Source organism: Pinus tabuliformis, chromosome 1_1, assembly GCF_031772625.1.
Source record: "Pinus tabuliformis cultivar Carrire ecotype Pingquan chromosome 1_1, CPIR1, whole genome shotgun sequence".
Classification (NCBI taxonomy): domain Eukaryota; kingdom Viridiplantae; phylum Streptophyta; class Pinopsida; order Pinales; family Pinaceae; genus Pinus; species Pinus tabuliformis.
Genome location: NC_142297.1, coordinates 353305084 through 353325467, shown reverse-complemented (window position 1 = coordinate 353325467; position 20384 = coordinate 353305084). Strand labels below are relative to the sequence as shown.

At 37.6% G+C, this 20384-nt stretch overlaps 1 protein-coding gene across 1 annotated transcript; it reads left to right on the top strand.

Annotated features, from left to right (window-relative positions):
* Window positions 1–13500: 13500 nt before the first annotated feature.
* LOC149213043 (uncharacterized) lies at window positions 13501–16809 on the top strand. The gene is made up of 3 exons (XM_089388901.1): window positions 13501–14694; window positions 14842–16400; window positions 16677–16809. The coding sequence occupies exons 1-3, from the start codon at window positions 13501–13503 to the stop codon at window positions 16807–16809; spliced, it is 2886 nt and encodes a 961-aa protein (XP_089245027.1).
* Window positions 16810–20384: the final 3575 nt, after the last annotated feature.

Below are 20384 nucleotides of genomic sequence, written 5' to 3'. Positions count from 1 at the left end.
TTCACGAATCAAAGATTGCAATTATGTCCACCTATAGACCTGTATTATGCCAACACGAATGCTTCAATTGAGCGAAGCGAAGTAATTTCATATCCACTCATACTTTAGTCAAGCAATTTGCTATAGTGTTGAGTTATCTACTAGTTAGGGATCTTGAAAAATAATCCTTGGATCAAGGCCTGGATTACATCCAAATCATGCCCTTAAGATGATTACAACAATTATATCAGAGAGCCAGAACCATCTTCAAATTTTTCCAAATAAACCTCATACGGTGGGTTTTCAAGGGAGCCAAAATATTCCAGAAAACTCCTTTTCATGAAGATTATGCCCTAGACAATCGTAGAGTGCTCGGCCTTCATGCACCAAAATATTGTACAAGTCCTGAACATGTTATGATACAAGTGGATATTGGTGGCCACCCGCCTTTTCCACCTAGACCCCCCAATCAGTTTCATCTGTTTCCTTGTTCATTTTGGCATTTACTATTTTTAGCAATTTTTTGGGTCCTGCACTTCTGAGTTGTTTTGACCCCATAAACAACATTTTTTTAGGGTCGTTAGCAGGCTTGTAGCCATAAGAAATGGACTACGGTGAAACCTGTAGTACTTAGAGAGACCTTTCCAACAAGGTATCATACACACCAAATGAAGATAATATGACCAAGTTACGACCCTAGAAATTTGGTTGCCCAACTAACCCCAACGGGGCCCACAAACTCTTGGTGTTACATCTCTTGGGGTTAGGGTTTTGATTGTTTAGAGTTTTCTCATGTTTTCCAATAATAAATAGGTCCTTGAGCCTCATTGTGACAAAGTTCAGAGGCATGTAGCCTCCACATCTCTTCTCAAAGATAAGCTATCATCGCCTGAGCTATCTTATTTCCATTCTATTTGTAAGCATAGTTAAGTATTTTTCTATTAATCAAATGAAGTGTTTTTCTGTTTCATATCTCTGTTTATGATAATATATGTAAGTTGTTGTGTTCCTGTTTAAGTCTGGATCAGTGGTATCAAAGCGGTCTGCTCTTTCTCTGTTTTTCTTTGCATGTCCCCAATGAGGTTAGGGTATAAGGAGTTAGGGCTTGATCTAGTTGAACTATTGCAAGATCAACCTCGCAAAACCTGACGACTTCCCATAGTGGAAGAAAAGAAAGACGAGGGGGTAGGAGATCCTTTCAAAAAATTTCTTGAGGAAGCGCTTGAGTGAAAAAGGGACACAATGATGGATAAGTTTGCCCAGATCCTTCAAAAACTACCCATAGTTGATGCATCTTCATCCAGTAGCTACTCTTGAGGCACCACTCCTTTTAAGGTACAAGTTAATTTTGATACTCCCATATTCGAAGTCCTGATAGATGTAGACACCGTGATAAATGGTTATATCTATTGGAAGGATTTTTTTTCAGTTCATGACTTTTCCAATCGGTAAAAGATTACTTTTTCACTTCTTAAAGAAGCCCCACACATCAAGGATTAGTGGGAAACCTACTATTAACAAAAGGATGAGAGTGAACCCTCAATGTTTTCAACCATGCCCACTTGGAATTCTTTTTGAGATGCCATCAAGGAATAATATTACCCTGTCGAGAGCTATGAAGACAAATATATAAAGTGGACCACGCTACGACAGGGAAGGGAGAAATATGTGCCAAAGTTCAAAAATACTTTCCATACCCTTCGCACAAACATGGGTATCAAGGATACAAAGCGACATTTGGTGCTCAAGTACCGCTACCGTCTTCTCAAGTACATCCAATACGAGATGGAGTTCCTAGACATTTCCTCGCTTAGCACGACGTGTCAGTATGTTGTCAAGATTGAGCAGAAGTTTAAATAGAAGTGGGAATTTGGATCTGTGATTCCAAAGAAAGGAAAAGGTGCCCCAAACCACAAAACAAAGGACCAAGCCAAGGCAGCGCTACCCAGGAGAGCCTGTCGAATCCGCAAGCAAATAACAACACCTTGAAGGTGAAAAAGGACACGGAAAAATGGTGTGAGCTCCATAAAATATCCACTCACAATACAAGTGAGTGTTAGGCCAAGTAGTCACTGGTGGTTGAACGCAAGTCTTCTGAATTAGATGCAGGTTCCAACTCTGAATCAGAACCTGATAAGGGAACTGACAAAGGGAAGCAGATCATTGATGCGAACTCCAGTGCCACTATGGCCACCACCAAGATCCATAAGATTAAGCTTGAAGATCTAGACTAGGGGGAATGCCTCTTCCACTCATAGATGTGGGTGAATGGTTCTCCTCTATAGTTCATTATCAACAGAGGGAGCCAAAAGCATGGAAAATTTTAGGGGCGAATGTTTGCCCTTTAGCGAAATTAAGGGGTTTTAAATTTTTAGTGGGCGAATATTTTATATCATAGTACATTTTTACAAATCACCTAAAATAGCCCACCTTATTTTAAGGGAGAGGGTAAAAAAGGTAAATTTAGCCCTTGAAATTAGGAGTTACAACCTTCCATTCGCCCATTTTCAAGAATAGGTTTTATTTAAGTGAATCCTATGGGCCAAATACCATATTTATAAAAGAGGTATGGTAAATTAATAAAAATATAAATAAATGAGAGGTATGGTAAATAAATAAAACATTTTTTATATTTACTCCATAAGTCACCTTATATACATGCAAGGGTGTAAAAAAATAAAAATATAAGTAAAGTGGAGGTATGGTAAATAAATAAAACATCTTTTTATACTTACTCAAAAGGTATGGTAAATAAATAAAAATATAAATAAACTAGACGTATGGTAAATAAATAAAACCTCTTTTTATATTTAGTAACCCTCATTCTATTTATGAAGGTTCAAGAAAGAGGTTTTATTTAAGTGAATCCTATGGGCCAAATACCATATTTGTAAAAGAGGTATGGTAAATTAATAAAAATATAAATAAACGGGACGGGCAAAATACTATGGGACAAATACCATGGACTAGATTGTTATTAATACCATGCAAAAAAACATTATTAACCCTAATATTAGTATTAATAAAAATAAAAATGGCACATGGTATTGACCCATGGTATTCACCAAAATGGCGCATGGTATTGACCCATGGTATTCACCTGGAATGTAGCCTATTTAAATGGGGGAATTAAACCAACATAGATCCATCTTTACTCTGGATCTACTAACCCCTGAGAGGTATCAAATATCGTGATATGAAAACTAGCATAGAGTGAAAAAATATTTGATCCCTCTCGGGGCTTGGTGGATCAAGAGTAAAAATAGATGTTGTAATTTAATGTATGTTAAACATTTTAGATTGGTTAAAATAAAAAATAAAACTAAAATCAACCATTAATTTTATTAATTTTTATAAATTACTAATAGTAATTTTTAAGCTCCAAGTTTATGATAACCCATGGTATTGACCCATGGTAATACCATGGTATTCATGTGAGCATAGACTATTTAAGGGGAAATTCTATCATCCTAGATCCATCTTAATCTTGGGTCTACAAAGTGCTCAGAGGGATAAATAGATTTCATTCCCCTAAGAGTGGTAGATATGGAGTTAAGATGGATATAGGTTGGTTTTTATGATAATGAAGATATTAAATAGACTTAGGAAATTATATTGTAAAAACATCTTAAGGTGAAAGGTTAAAGCATAGACATTGGACAAGTATATTTTTATACTATTGTTTTAAACTGAAACAAATTCAAGGCTAAAAGGAATGGATTGATTGCACTAGTCATCCTTCTATAACTTTCCAACATATGCTGGAGTAAACAGATTGTAATTTGGGTAATTTTTCTAACTACAAATAGGAACATACTTGTGTACTGACAGGGTGGTTGGCAGGGTGGTTACGAGGTCCCTAGAAGTGATAAATTTGAATTTTTCTTGGTTTTATATATAGTATTAGGTTTTTTCTCATGCTTTCTGTGAATGACACGGGTGAATTTTATCCTACACCCACTAGGTTATCAATATGTAATTTTGATTTCAAAAGATATTTTAAAGAAGTGCAATGATTTCATTTGTGTATTCAATAAACAAAATATTCTAATGGAATTATGCATTTGTGGTTTACCTATACAGATTCCATGGAGAAGTATTAGTGGTGTGACATCAATTGTCCTCAAGCAGAGGCTTTAGTTTTACTCTTTTCTGGAAGCAAATACTTTCTTCTAACATTTTTGAGTTCCATGAAAATTTGAAAGTCCTAATAGTATTCAATAATGGGTTCAAGAGAGACATAGTATTCAATTATGGGTTAAAGAGATCCACATTGAATGATCTATCAACCTTATCTTCACTTAGTTTAAGACTATTCACTTGGAGAGGTTGCATGTGCCCTCACTTCAAGAGCATAGTAAAGTCATGTAGAACTTGGAGAAGCTATCTTTAAGCTTTTAGTGAAGATTAGAAAAATGTCTAGGTTCAATAACACCCAGTCGAGAATTAAGCTTCCAATAATGCTAGATTTTAACCTAGAGCACTTTTGTGATTTGGAGGAGATGCCCCCTCGTATTTGTGACACATCTTCAGTTGTGAATTGGACTATTACTAACTATCATTTCCTTCGAAAGTTATCAGATGACTTGGGGAACCTCAACTCTTTAAGAATTTTAAGGAAGGAAAGAAAGTAAATTATGCTAAGTTCTCTTATGCTTTTCAAGTTTTTCTTGGATATCTACAACGTTTCAGGTAGGAAAGTACATTTTGTTAATGAAAATTTGTCTTGATAGAAAGGCCCAATTTCAAATTCTAATGCTTTCAAAAAACATTGTATAACTGTAATGTTTCTAAAAGGAAAGAATATTTTTTCAATTTAAGTATCATGATCCCATATTCCAACTTATTTTTCAGTAACCCATTAGGCTTTGCAGCTTTGAATAAATCCATGTCTTTTGCTAAGATCCTCTTCCAAATTAGAATGTAGTTTCATTTTGGTAATAACCACATACAATGTCTTGATTTTTTTATTGAGAAAATAGAGGTTATGAAACAAGCTTGTGCCATACAAGGACATGATTCATTGATTATGTATCAATTATGGCTCTTGATGTAACAATGTCTTGATTTTGTTGCTTGAAAATAGAGGTTACGCTTTACTATTTCATAGAATTTCTTAAAATCTTGCATAAGTATTGATTTGTAATCTCAGTCAGTAACTGAGTGATGACAGTAATGACAAAGGTAATATTCCATGGTTTGAAGTTACCCTCTTACTCAATATTTAAATATATCACCATAATTTAACTGTCAGTTAAAGGAATTGTATTTGATTTGTAAACAATTCATTGCTTGATTTATAAATTTTTATTTTTTCCCTTTTTTATTTTTTTCTCAAATTTGGTATGAGATATCTTCCAATATTTGGGTTCCCTAGTTTCCCCACCATATCTACGAGGTTCAGATGCTATCATTAAATATTCTCGGAATGTTACAACTTTTCCAGTAAGTGTGCTTTGAAACATTGTTGTTGCTTTTCCATGGTGTTAATGCAAATAAACAATAGAACTAGTGCCATTATTTAGATTAAGTGCCGAAATCTAGGTGGTCTTGTAATGATGGAGGGATTGTTTTCTAGCTACTAAGGCCATATGCATTTTTATCTCTTATGTTGTCCTGAGATATTCAAATTCAGAATAAGAATTGAGGTCTCGTTTCCACTATAGATTGCAGTCAGTTTCTTGAACATAATATATAGTAGATTATATTTTACTAATCAACTGCGGATGTGATCCCTCATAGGAAAGAAAATTCAAAGTGATTTTGATTTCACATTGATTTGTCAAAACATCCACACAGGAAAGGAGATTTAAAGTGACACTGATTTCACACTGATTTGTCAAAATGGAGGCAAGAGAAAAGGAAACTTTGTTCTCAACAATGCTCTTAATTTCATATGTACATGCACAGACATATTAGTAGAAAATATTGAAGGGTTTCCTAAGTAATATTTTCCATTCCACTACATTCTTTACAGCTTATAAATAAATAACTCAGAACAATTCATTACACTACTTGTTATTCTTTATTAATCAGTAGTTAAGATTTTGATATTGAACTGGCTAAGATTTTTCTTCCTTCTGTGAAATTGTGTGTTCTATAATGCTTCTTTTCCTTTCACTATGTATAGCATATAAAGTGTGTCTAATGGAGTAGGAAGATTGGAAATTCTTGTGATCCTTGAACTATGTTACAAGGCAAAAACCAAACGGGGTAGAGTATGTGCATCCCCACAAAGGGGTCACAAATACCAAAGTTGGTATTGGCTAGTGCCTTGAGCTAGAAAATTTCCTTTACCCTTGTATTAACAATGAATCTGGAGAGCATTCTAATATTATATTTATAAGATTTATATCAGTTAATATTGATGAATAAAATTCATGAGACATGAGCTAGGATGTCCTTGCAAAGTAGTTGTTGATTATTGGAAGCTATGATGGCCATTATGTCAGGCTAGGTGGTCGAACTCCCTTGATCGTGAGCATGATTGTGATCAATATGGAAGACTTCATAGTCTAGATTGATTGTTTAGCAGTGATAATTAGTGGGCTCATTCACAAAAGCTAGTATTTCACTAATCCTTTTTATAGAGTTATCAGATTCAATTTCCAAAGGTTTTAATTACACTATAGAGTTGAGTTCTGACAGAGTTGTGATTCACAGTGTTAAGCATAGCAGCTATGACACTTGAATGAAGACAAGCATAGTAGATGTAGCAGACTCTGTTATAAGCTTACCTGCATATATAAGGGACTTGGTTGGATTTTTCATAATTTTATAAATAAGTTCCATGTCGTGGAAATGTGAAAAAGAAACAGTGATATTTCCACCATGTGGCTCTTGTCATATATGGTTTTATACTTTTTCAAAAAACTCTCTAAGAGTTCACAATGCTAAGATTCACTAGGACCTTACAAAGTTTTATTATTTAGTGAAAGACTCGCCAAGATCTTACAAGATTTTATAATTGAGTAAAATATTCGCCATGCCTGGTGAGATATTCGCCAAAAAATTATATATACATATTATATTATTGATAAAATCACCTTCCATTTTTCCTCTATACCATGGAGATTCGCCCATTTATTATACATATAAATTTGGGGGGGTTCTTATATACCTTTAGTGATGTTAAATTTAATGCTGAAATGTATGACTCTTGGTGTGAATTGATTAGGGGCTGATATTTTCAGTTTTTCCATAGAAAATGATTTCCTTTAGGAATTTGGGCATTGTATGTTTCTTGTTCACTTCCATGATTTCATTGTATGCTTATTAAAGGCCCAAGAGACTAGGAGATCTCTGAGATAAGATGGGATTGATTTATATATGTTAATGTTAGCCTGAGAGTTTTCTATACCTCTTAGTTGTGATAGGCTTGCAATTTGTTTAATGCGCCTTAGTGATTATGAAATCCCTGTTTAGTTTATTGTAATACTTACATAAACTTACATAATTGTCTATTAAGCCTTATTCCGAGAGAGAGAGAGAGAGAGAGAGAGAGAGAGAGAGAGAGAGAGAGAGAGATAAGCCTTATTCATTATCCAAACTCATAATTGGCTATTAAGCCTTATTCACACAGAGAGAGAAATCACGAGAGAGAGAGAGAGAGAGAGAGACAGAGATAAGCCTTATTCATTATCCAAACTCATAATTGGCTATTAAGCCTTATTGAGAGAGAGAGAGAGAGAGAGAGAGAGAGAGAGAGAGAGAGAGAGAGAGAGAGAGAGAGAGAGAGAGAGAGAGAGAGAGAGAGAGTGTGTGTGTGTAGAATGATTTTTTGGGGATGATTTTTGGGATTCATTATTATCTTATTTTAAGTGTTTTTTTGTCTTGTTCAAGCACCATTCCTTGGCATCATAGAACAACGAAGATATGTCTCATAACAAGTGTAGGACTTATACATTATTTCTTTGCATGAAGATCGAGCACTAGAATAATATCTAGGGCATCATCTTTGTGCAAAGGATTTTTCTAGAATATTTCAGCTCCCTTGATAAGCCATCATTTGAGGTTTATTTGGACAAATTTGAAGACAATTTTGGCTCTTTGATATAACTATTTTGATCATCTTAAGGGCATGATTTAGATGTAATCAAGGCCTTAATCCAATGAGTATTTTTCAAGATCCCTAACTAGTAGATAACTCGACACTATAGAAAATTACTTGACTAAAGTATGAGTGTATATGAAACCAATTCACTTGGCACCATTGAATCATTATTGTTGGCATAATACAAGTTTGTAGGTGGACATATTTGAAATCTTTGATTAATGAATTTGAAGGTAGTTCAAGTCTGAAATAAAAGGCACATACCACTATTCATTGGACCATGTGTAGTAGAAGTTGTTATACACATATAATTTTGTGTAAGGGGTTACATTACATGGAAACAAAATTGTCACTATCATCTTCAACAATGTCTCCACTTAAAATTGTTGAGGAAGCCAAAAGTAGTCATTTTGTAGCAGAAGCATCATCATTAAAGTAATTTGTGGAACAATGTCGGAAAGTGACATTTTGTAGAATGGTTAGCCTACTATATGGTCTAATAAAGCATTATAATTTCAATTTGAGAACCAGGAAAATTACTGAGGTAAGAGGATAGAGATGAATCTAGTTGAAGTGGTTGATGACGATGTTTTGCTAGTTGTGACAACGACATTACATGGTTAATTGTGGTTTTGTCATTCATCTAAGCAATCAAGGTTTGAGACAATAGGGAGAAGTTTCATGATTTTGTTGCAATAGTTGGACACTGTAAGGTTGTGCATAGGATAGGTTGGTGGCATCTGGGTTTGTGCTCGTGGGAACAAGTAAACAATGAGAGTAGTGACAATGTTACATGTTTGTGATGCCAAATAAGACATGATGTATATTATTGGGTTAATGATTAGACATACATATGTTTGAGTTATTAATAGATTTATCTATATGACAAGCAATGTTGGTTATAGTTGTGAAGCTAGGGTTTGATTGGCAATTTGGATAGAGATAGAAGTGGTTGATGTTGAAAACTGGAGTTTGATGTACAAAGGTATATTTGGATGACAAAGATTTTGATGCAGTTATATTATATTGTAGTTCTTTATATTAATTCAGAGCACAAATGGATCCAACCTAAAAATTGTGAAACACGTTCTTCCGACTGATCGAGGTGGTAGGGTGGTGCAACGCAGGAGAGTGGAGTCTCCTTCAGGTTGGAGCCTAAGAACACTTCAGGATGGTAGGATGGTGCTAAGGCAAGTTTCACCTTGCACAATGTGTTAGAGCATCCAATTCGAGTAGGAGCTAGTAAGTAGGGTGTTGGAGCATCTGTTAGGTTGGAACTTGAAATCTAGGGAGTTGGAGCATCCTTCCGATTGCAACTGGTGAATAGGGTGTAGGAGCATCCTATATGTTGGAGCCTGTAAATCGAGGGGGTGGAGCCTCCTTCAATTGGAGTTGAGAACTTGATGTAAATATAGTGAATACAAATATCAAGAAGCATTATTGGTTTTTGTCCCGGAGGGGTTTCTGCCTAAAATATTTGTGTCTACTGTCTCTATTTGTCATGCATAGTTGAATGGTGTTGATAATGTTTATGTTTATCTAGTGCTAATAACAATTAATGCTCTATGGAATTAAAAATATACTAATTGATCATAAATATTGATTCACTCCCCTCTCAGTATTTCTAAAAATTGGTATCAGAGCAGGTTCCTTCAGTAGCAATTTAATAGCTAGAAGGTATATATCAAAGTACAGAGAAGGGAAAATCAAATAAGTAAGCCTCCAATCATTCAAAAGAGGTTCTAGGTATTGAAATAATTTGAGATCCTATTACCACTGATAAAGAAAATGGAAAAGGAAGAGATTTATTCATGGTTAGGAACAACATGAAGGAAGTTCCTGAAGAAGAAGATGAAGAGATGAACAAGATACAATTTTGAAATGAATTTGTCAAATTTATAAAGGAGATTAAGATTAAAAAAGAAAACGTCAAACTTCTGGAATCTGAACTGAAGATGGAAAAAGAACGTGCCATAAGCCTCAATAAGAAGAAAGAATATCAAAGGAGATCATCATCAACCTTAAAATGCAGCGGGAAGAAGCCAGAAAATTTGAAGAATCACTTGGAAGATAATTTGAAGAAAGTAACAAATAATAGAAAAAACATAAAATGAAAATCACAGACTCAAGGAAGAAGTTTCTCATTTAAAACTCCAAGTGTAGGAACTATTGAGCTATAGGTTTGATCAAAGACATCTGTAACTTAAGAGACAAATTGTTATCAAGCAGGAGGGTTTTGAAGGGGTGAGGAGCTCTGAGTTCGGAGCGATGGAGCTGGTGCTGGTTAGGGTTTCATCATTAGGAAACTGGTCGGAACCTCGCAAGGGCCATGGGTAGGTAGAGCAGGTCAGTGGGTCACAGAACAGCTGCCGGCGCGGGTTCATAGATGACTGGCAGATGGAGGTAAAACTGGTGTCGGGCCAGGGTTCTTTGTCTTTTCATGATTTACCTTAACACTGTTTTCCTACAGTCTGTTTACCCGCATTTTTTACGTTACCATCAACAAGAACCGTGAAGGCTCCCACCTTTGACCACCGACTGTTGCTTTTACTGGGAACGGGTAGTAACTATGGTTAACCCCGCAGAATTAGTAGATCTGGACCCAGCATTAGAGGACATCCTGTCCATGTGGGGGAAGGATACCAACGCTCAGAATGTGGAGCATTATTTTGGGGCGTTCGAACTGTCTAGGCTGGAGGAGTTAAATCAGTTTGATACTCCTTTGTTCCGTTTAGTAGACAAGGATGCGGGCAATGCGGCCCATAATACAGGCATAGCGGCCGTTTCCAAGCAGGTTGGTAACGATGTTGTTCCCAGAGGAGCAGAAGAGGAAGGGTTGCCCATAGACCCAAAGGGTAAAGAAGCACCACCGCGTTTTCCGCCTTCCAAGGGGTTTGAAGATCTATCCAATTTAGGGCTTTCTGCAGGTAATAGTCTGATAAGGGCCTCTGGGGGTCTTCCATCGATTACTAGGGTTTCTCTGCCAAGGGAATCCCTCTCTTTAAAAGGGCCTACTGCAATCGGCTCCGGAGAACTTCCAGTTGGGGAGCAGGCAGGCTCTGATGGACTGGCAAAGGGCTTTCCATCTTTGGGGAACTTTGAAGCGGGACTGGCGAGACAGAACTCGACGCAGCCGGAGATAGAAACTATTGGGGGCATCTCGCAGGCAAATACAGAAAGAAATGATGGTCGAGGGGGTTATGGTTCTCCGGTGGAAGATTTAAGATTCAAAGGGGCGAAGAGGAAACCGCAAAGACCCATTGGATCTCAGGAGATTGAAGGCAATTTGGTCCTTGGGATGGAGGTGTCTATCGAAGAAACCCTAGCTGTCGCGGACTGCACCTTGGTCGGCAGAGCTCGAGGTAAGAAATACTCTTCTGAATTTCTGCAAGTATGGGGTGAGTCTTGTTTCGTGACGGATAGACCGATACAGTTTGAAGCCCAAGTTCTAGGGAAGGGCTGGTTTAAGCTCAGTTTTGTAGATAAAGACTCGGCAGAATGGGTTTTTCAGCGCAATTGGCATATTGGGAACATTCCTATTCTGTTAAAGAAATGGACTCCCATGTTTGATGCATTCAAGGAGAGAACGGATGAGTTCCCTGTGTGGGTTCGAGTCCCGGGCTTACCTTCCTTCCTGTGGACTGAAGAAGTGTTTAAATCCATTGGTAATAGGCTGGGGGTGTATTTGGAGGCAGATATGACTTTTTTGAAAACAAAGGATAGAACGATGGCGCGTATTCTGGCTCTCCTTAACCCGAGCAGAGGCTTGGCACAAAAAATAAATCTCCAGTATAAGGAATACGTTTTTGAGCAGATTTTAGACTATGAATATCTGCCGTTCAGATGCCATCTCTGTCATGAGTATGGGCACTTGGCAAAAGACTGCCCACAGCTGAGAAGAAGGCGACATTTCCGGCGGTCTTCAGCGAACAGAGGAAATGTTCAAACCCCTGTTCAGATGCCCATGGAAAATGAAATTCCGGAGATGCAAGGAGCAGAGGATATGGAGGCAGAGGAGACTGTTAAGGACCCTGCGGGTGAAGCTGTTCCGAATCATGAGGAAGTCCCGGAAATCGTCAATTGTCCGGCGGTTGCTGTGGAGGAACTTGACAAAGAAGTGGAGGTCGCGGAGGAGATCGTCAAGGCAGATCCGACACAACATGACCAACACGAAGATGAAGAAAAGGGTATGTCAGGGACCCCTTTTTCTTCTCATATTTCTCCCGAGCATGTTCCTGTTCCTTCGCATGTTTCGTTCTCTAATTGTCATGTTCAAGAATATAATGTTGATAAAATTATTGAACACATTACAATATCCCCAAATGTAGACACTATTGCAGAAGCTCTACCGGCTTTGGATATAAACTGTGAAGAACATTGGCCTCCCCTCCCACTCTCTGCTTCTCGAACATCCTGCCCTTATAACCTGAGATCTATGGGAGGGAAACATAGTGACCCAGGGACTTTAGGTGGATTGGGACAGACCTCTTCACAAAGTTGCCCTAAAAATAAGAGAGGTAGGAAATCGGATATGTCCAAAGCAAAACTTAAAGCTAAGCTTGATGTTGCAGATGGTAAACAATACTCTATTCCGGGGGTTCTTAGAGCAGCCCATCCCCCTGAGAGTGTTATAAAATGATCTTGACATCCTGGAATTGCAGAGGTTTGGCCAGCAAACCTAAAAAACTGGCCTTGAAAGAGTGGATAAATAACTCTAATCTAGATGTTATCTTCCTGCAAGAAACTTTGGGGAGGGCCCTTGAGATTGAAGCCATGCTAAAAATTCTTCTGCCTGGGTGGATCTTTTCTGCTGTAGACTCTACTGGTCACTCGGGGGGCATTGCTATTGGAATCAAAGAAGGCCGGGTAAAAGTCATAAACCAATGGGGGATGAAAAATGTTATGGGCATGGAGGTTATCTCCCCTGATTTCTCTTTTCCTATCTCTTTAGTAAATGTCTATGGGCCCTGTCAGGGCAGGGAATCTTTTTGGGAAGATCTGATGTCGAAATCTGTGATGAAGACCCCATCGTTGGTTATGGGTGGTGATTTAAATTTTTCCATAGGCAGAGCTGAAGCTTGGGGACCATCTGCTAGAGAAGACCCTCTTTCAGATTTCTTCCTTAACCTCATCTCGGATAATAACTTCACAGATCCTTCTCCGATCAAACTAAAGCCTTCTTGGAGAAACCGAAGAATTGGTGAAGATCGAATTGCAAAAAGACTTGACCGTTTCTTGGTAGCTGAGTCTTTGATTACCAAAATTCCCATGCTCAGCAGTGGGTTGAGGAAAGAGGGAACTCGGACCATTTCCCTGTTTTTCTAGACCTTTCCCTCCCTCCTCCCAAACCTCCTGCCCCTTTTAAGTTCAATCCTGCTTGGCTCCAAGATCCCTCTTTCTGCAATCTGTTTAATGCTACTTGGATTCACCCTGCTCATAATACAGATGAGGATAAAGGTTTTTTGTTCATGGAGAACCTCAAAAGACTGAAGAAAGCCACAATCTCCTGGGCAAAGGAAAGAAAACTGAAACAAAATGAGGAGATGGTTAAAATTAGGGAGGAACTGGAGCAGTTGGAAAGTATGGAGGTAGATGGTTATCATTCACAGTCCTCCAAAGACAGAATCCTCCATTTGGAGAAGCAGCAAAATAAAATCCTTTTGGATAAGGAAGAAGAATGGAGGATAAAAAGTAGGGCAATATGGTTAAAATCTGGGGATGAGAATACTAGGTTTTTTCATAACTTTGCAAAAGGTAGGAAAGCTGCAAATACTATCTGGCGACTTAAAGACGAAGAAGGGAGGGTTGTTAATTCCTTCCCAGAGCTTTCTGGGTTAGGAAAAAGACATTTTCAGAATATTTTCTCTGATTCTGGGGAGGCTACTATTGCAGAAGTTTTCCAAACGGTGCAAAGCTTTCCTAGGTTCATTGAGGTTGATGAAGCAGAAGATCTGTCAATCCCGGTCTCAAAGGAGGAGGTTGAAGCAGCTATGAAGCTCATGGGCAAGGATAAGAGCCCAGGCCCAGATGGCTGGACTATAGAACTGTTTCTCCATTTTTATGACCAATTAGGATCCGAAATTACTGAAGTAGTTGAAGAGTCGAGACAGAAAGGTGAAGTCTATAGACCTTTCAACTCAACTTTTATTGCTCTTATTCCGAAGAAGGATGATCCGGAAAGTTTTGAAGACTTCAGACCAATATCTTTGTGTAACTGCATCTACAAGATTATAGCAAAGGTTATTGCCCTCAGATTAGCTCCAATCCTGTCTCAAAATATATCGATGGAACAATTTGGCTTCCTGGATGGAAGACAAATACATGAAGCCATTGGTGTAGCCCAGGAGGTTATACATAGTATCAGATTGAAGAAAAAGAAGGGGGCTGTGCTCAAAATTGACTTATCAAAAGCATATGATCGGATCAGCTGGCTCTATTTGCGGATGTTGTTGACACAACTAGGTTTCAGCTATTCCTTTATTAGCTGGATCATGGGGTGCATCACAAATGTCAGCTTTGCAGTTCTGGTAAACGGTGCAGCTTCCTCTTTTTTCAACAGTCAGAGAGGACTCAGGCAAGGTTGCCCTCTATCCCCTCTTCTGTTTCTTCTTGTGGCAGAAGGGCTAAGTAGACTGATTCATAAAGCCAGAAGAGCGGAGAAGGTAAAGGGTATCGAGGTAGCAATCAATCTCTTCATCACTCACCTTCTTTTTGTTGATGACATTTTGATTTTCACTAATGGCTCCTCCAATGAACTAAAGGAGTTAAAATGCATTTTTGATCTTTTTCTAAAAGCCACTGGAATGCAGATAAACTCAAGAAAGTCCCAAGCATGTGTGGCAGATTTTGAAAGAAGAGAAAGGAATAGTCTGGCAAATTTATTCCCTTTCCCCATACAGCCCCTGGATATTCCTTTCAAATACTTGGGTTTCTGGTTAAAGCCAGCAGGCTACAAAAAAGAGGACTGGAACTGGCTCATTGCTAAGATTGAAGCCAGAATATCACATTGGAGCTTCAGATGGTTATCCAGAGCTGGGAGGCTGACTCTTATTAAATCAGTTCTTCTAGCCATTCCGGTTTACTGGGCCGCCCTGACTTGGATCCCCAAAGGTGTGCTGGAGAAAATCAGGAGAATTTGCTGTAGATTTTTATGGGCAGGTTCAAAGGAGTCCTCAGTGTTACCTTGGGTAGCCTGGGACAAAGTGGCCAGACCAAAAGAATGGGGAGGATGGGGCATTAAAAGACTCCCCGATTTCAGTCTCTCTTTAGCTGCAAAATCTGGCTGGAGGCTAATAACTATGGAAAATCTATGGACAAGAGTGGTGAAAAGGAAGTACATTGACCCCATCCCTATGGAAGACTGGATTCGGAGTCAAAACAAGAAGACAAAAAATATATCAGCCATATGGAAGGCCACGGTGGAAGCCTTCTCTGTGATTGAACAAGGATTAGCTTGGAAAGTTGGAGATGGAAGACTGGTCAGGATTGGCAGAGATCCTTGGGTAGGATGCAATGAGGATTTTGCCTTATCACCAGGGCTACTCAGACACTTGGATAGTAAAGGTATTACAGTACTAAATCAGGTGGAGAAGGTTGGACAGTCTACTATTTGGGGACAGGCTTGGAAGGATGATGTAGATCTGGGGATAAATGCCAGATGGAAGGCTGAGTGGGAGGGATACATCAAAGAATTACAACGCTCAAATGTCAGGATAAAAGATGAACCTGACTGCTTGATGTGGGCTCAGAGTAAATCAGGGGAATACTCACCAAAAGATGGTTATCTCTTCTTAATGGGAAAGAAAGGCTGGGGAGTTCCGGATTGGTGGGCCAAAAATATTTGGAAACTCAAAAGCCCAGCAAAGGCCAGGCTTTTTCTTTGGTGTATCTTAAAAAGGAAGGTCCCAACATGGGAAATTTTACAGGCAAGGTTCTTAGTTGGGCCTGGTAGATGCCCCCTGTGCAAGTCAGAAGAAGAATCCATAAATCATCTTTTCATAACTTGTGCTGTCTCAAGACAGATTTGGGAGGAGGTCACTGTGTTGCTCAAGATAAAAGCTCAGTGGGGGCATGATTCATTGGAGACAGCTTGGAGGAAATGGTGGCAAGACTTTCCGGAGGGAAACCTGAGAAATTTGCCTCTGATTTTTTGCTGGGGAATATGGCTTGCCAGAAATAAAAGTATTTTTCAAGATAAGGACACCCCTTCTACCGTCATTGCCATTAACATTGCTGCCATATACACTGCATTACCGCCCCCTGAGACTAAAAATCCTAAACCAAAACAAAATCAAATCAACATTCAGGAAGGCATACCATGTGGCTTCTTTGATGGGGCCTCTCAAAACAATAGGGCTGGAGCTGGCCTGTGTATTCATATCAATCCGGAACACTCATTAAAAGCTTCTGTTGGGCTGGGTACAGGCACTAATAACTTTGCTGAATTATCTGCTCTGCGCTACCTCCTATGCTGGCTTCTTCACAGAAACATAAACACTATCCAGATTTTTGGGGATTCTCTAAATGTCATAAATTGGGTCAATGGAAAGGCATCTTGTCAAAATCAGATTTTGAGGACTCTTGTTGAAGAAATTTCTTTATTAAAGGCATCTTTTAATATTTTCTCTATCTGCCACATTTACAGGGACAAGAATGAGGAAGCAGACCAGCTATCTAAGGCTGGTTTACAACAGGATATGGGCAGCTGGACCATAGAGGAGATCAGACAGGGGCAGTCAGTCATATCAAATATGCCTCCTTATGCACAGTCTCTTTGACCACAGTATTTCATCATCTTTTTTGACAGCAGTTTTGTTAGCGGATATATATAGCTCTGTACATATATATTTTCTCTAGTTTTTACTGCACATAGTATATTTTTGCTTTCAGTTTATTTACTACAGCATACAGTTTCAGACATATATTTTCCTTTGGTTTTCCTTCCGGGCTATAAAACATATCCTATTTTTTGTCTGGATGGGGTTGTTTTCCTTTCGTTTGAAGGAGGCCCCAGTTTTATGTTTTTATACTTTCTCCAGGGATCATATGTTTGCCTCCGTTGGGAGGAAGTCTGTACAGGTACCATTTTCACTGAACAGCAGAAAAGCTCCTAATCGTTGAGCAGAACAGTAATTTTTTGAGCCATTAGTGTTGGCTTTAGACCATTATTGCTTGTAAAACTTTTTATGGTCCTTAATAAAAAGTTTTGATTTTTTCCTCGGAAAAAACTAAAGGAATCTGTTCAAAGGTACAGATATGAAGTTGATAAAAATAAAAGGAATTAGATGCATCTTTAGTAGAAATTAGAAGGCTTAGGAAAGAAATTGAGAGACACAAGGAACAAATACAAGTTCTTAACATAGAATCAGAAAAGGTTACTCTGATTCTATCTGATTCAAGTGTGCATCTTCCTTTTATCCAAGGGACCCGTAGAGTCTCCACAATGTCTTCAAAATATCATCCACTTTCACCTTTATTGCCACCATTTCACTCACATGTTACAACTCCATAGCCATATAATCTTTCATTAGCCTCCATTTTCATGATTACATGGGGTTACCTTTGTGTTTTCCAAAAGCTAATGATTTCTAGTATTTTAAGTGAATTCATGGTTAAAACTTAGAAAAATGACATTTACTTGCTAATAGTTAAAAGTGGCTTGAGTTTCATGACATGTGTAGGTCATTTGGAAGCTTCCAAGGCACCCTTATTTGGCCTCCTGTGCTCAAATTCGAATTCCCTTCAATATATGGAAGAAGATTTGGATAAAGGTCAAAGAGGATATGTGTCTCATCATTACCTATTTGAGTTGTAACTCTATGAGATTTTCTAGGGATCTAGGGAGAGAATAATGGACCTCCATTAATGAGGTAGCTTATTATGTTTTTGTATAAATAGGAGATCCTCCTCCTTTCAAAGGCATGTGTAAAGTTGGAGATACTCGGGTGTCCAAGTTAAGATTACTCATGAATGGAATTTAGATTTAGAACCATGCTCATGAGTGGTGTTCACGTCTTTTTGGTAATGCTTGCATTGGGAGCCTCTCAAATTTCCATCCCTTGTGCTTTTGGATTGGCCACCTATAATGTGTGAGATTTATTGTTTTTCATAGATTAAGATTTATTGCTTTCATAGATTAAGATTTATTGCTTTCATATCTTTTCCTGTGTGAGAGGTTAAGAGTGATTGTTTTTATTTTCTTTCATATCTTTTCCTGTGTGAGAGGTTAAGAATGATTGTTTTTTATTTCATTTCATTTCATGTGGTTTTGATTATTCATTTCATAGGATCTTGATTTGATAATGCACACATGATCCCTTAGAGTAGATCTCATTTCATGCAATTTTATTTCTGAAAGAGTGGTGTGATTTTCAATTCCTACAAGTGTGGTAGATTAAGATTTCAATTCCGTGCACTGTATTATAATTTCTTTTGAATTGATTATTGAATTAGAATAGGTGAATTTGGTTTGTCGTTATTTGGTTTCGTACTTAGATTAATCTAAATTGGAAGTTAATTTCTAGCATATACAGTGCACGCATGCTTCACAAGTTTTACGAAACCCATGGGTTGACAATTAAATGATAGGTAATTAATTTGCCTCAACATTTTGGTGCTGTTGTTGGGGAAGTGTGCATAGGAACTATCTTTCAGTCTAGCGTTCATATTTTTTTATTATTTTTATTTTATATATATATATATATATATATATATATATATATATATATATAATTCAATCACCTACCACCCCCACTATATCACATCGTGCAGTAAGAGCCACACATCCACATCATGAATTCTTATTTTTGTAGGTAGAAGAGATGACAAAAAGAGGATGAAGAAATGGATAGAAATGATGGCAATGAGGAAGATCCTTTTGGATTTCCCATTCAAGAAATTGATGTCAGTGTTCAAATGAAGAACATCCCTCCATCTGTACTTCATAACTTCAAAGGTATGAGACCAGAAGACCCGAAAAATTTTCTTTTTGAATTTGAAATCATTTGTAGATCTTTTGGCTACTCATTACACGTTCAAAAATAAAATTTGTTTCCAACCACATTGAAGGATAAAGCTCTTTCAGATGGTTCATGACTTTAGGAACAAATTCTATAATGACATGGGATGATATGAAAAGAGTATTTTTGGAAAAATATAAAGATCATTACAAACATCATGACCTTAGAAATGAAGTCTTTAAGATGAATCAAAAAGAGGATGAAAATCTAGAAGACCTAGTGGAGAGATTTACTTATAATATCAAAAGATCTAAAATGAAAATTTTAAGATCAAACATATTAGAAACTCTCATACTAAATGCTATAAAGGATGAATGGATTGATCTTCTTAACTTGGTGGAAAAAGGAGATGTTTATCAATTATCATTTCAAGATATTTGTGAACTATGCAAGAAAATATCAAGAGGAAAAGAAAATTATGGAAGATCTCCTCAAGACCTAGTTACGACAAGGGAAATTAAGTTGAAAATGGGATTGGTAAGTCAAACTTAACTTAACAATTTGTGAAACATTTTTGTTAATTTAAATTAACAAATTGAGATGATAAGAATGAAAAACAAGAAAAGAGTTGAAAATGTTGCTTTATTTTACCATAAATGTACAAAGAAACATTCTTTTCATGAATGTCCACTTGATAACATTAAAATTTGTAAAATTTGTGCAAGATCACATACTACTAAAGATTGCCCATCATTACTAGGGTTAAAGGAAGTTTACTAAAAGGATAACGAAGTGAATCAAGTAAAAGAAAAACTCTATTATGTAGCTCCAAGGGGACCATAGAAACCTCATCAACCCATTATGATGCAATATCCTTGTGTACAATTTCAGGATTATGCACAACAATCTCAAAGTAATTGGCAAACACCTTTGCATTTGCAACCTTGGCCATCTCAATCCCAATCTCAAAACCAATGTTGGAAACAGGGTTGGGAAGAGCCTTACAGAGGAAATCCACCATACACTCAAGATTTCCCTCACTATCCTCAATACCAATATCAATGTTATCCATACCATTCACCTCCACCACAACACTAGTTTCACCCTCCGTTAATCTCAATTCAACCTTTCCCATTACCACGCACACAAACACCCCAAAGATCCATTCCCGCTCCTCTACCTGCACAACCATTTTGAATCCCCAACAATAAAACAACTCAATCCACTTGTAATGTTGAGGTATTGTGAAATGATTCACGAGCTGCCATTGAAGAACAACAACCAGAAGAACAAGATTCAGATAAGGCCCAAGAATCATGGATGCCCGTCGATAAAGAGTAGTCGCTAAAACCTGAGATTGAAAAGTTTCATGCATGTCTATCACTAGATTCTAT

Bases quoted from the DNA above. Each gene is read 5' to 3' on its own strand.
- LOC149213043 (XM_089388901.1), top strand. From the start codon at position 13,501: ATGGAGAACCTCAAAAGACTGAAGAAAGCCACAATCTCCTGGGCAAAG. The intron at 14,695-14,841 runs GTAAAGGGTATC...ACTGGAATGCAG, and splicing joins AAGCCAGAAGAGCGGAGAAG to ATAAACTCAAGAAAGTCCCA. The intron at 16,401-16,676 runs GTGTATTCATAT...CCACATTTACAG, and splicing joins AATAGGGCTGGAGCTGGCCT to GGACAAGAATGAGGAAGCAG.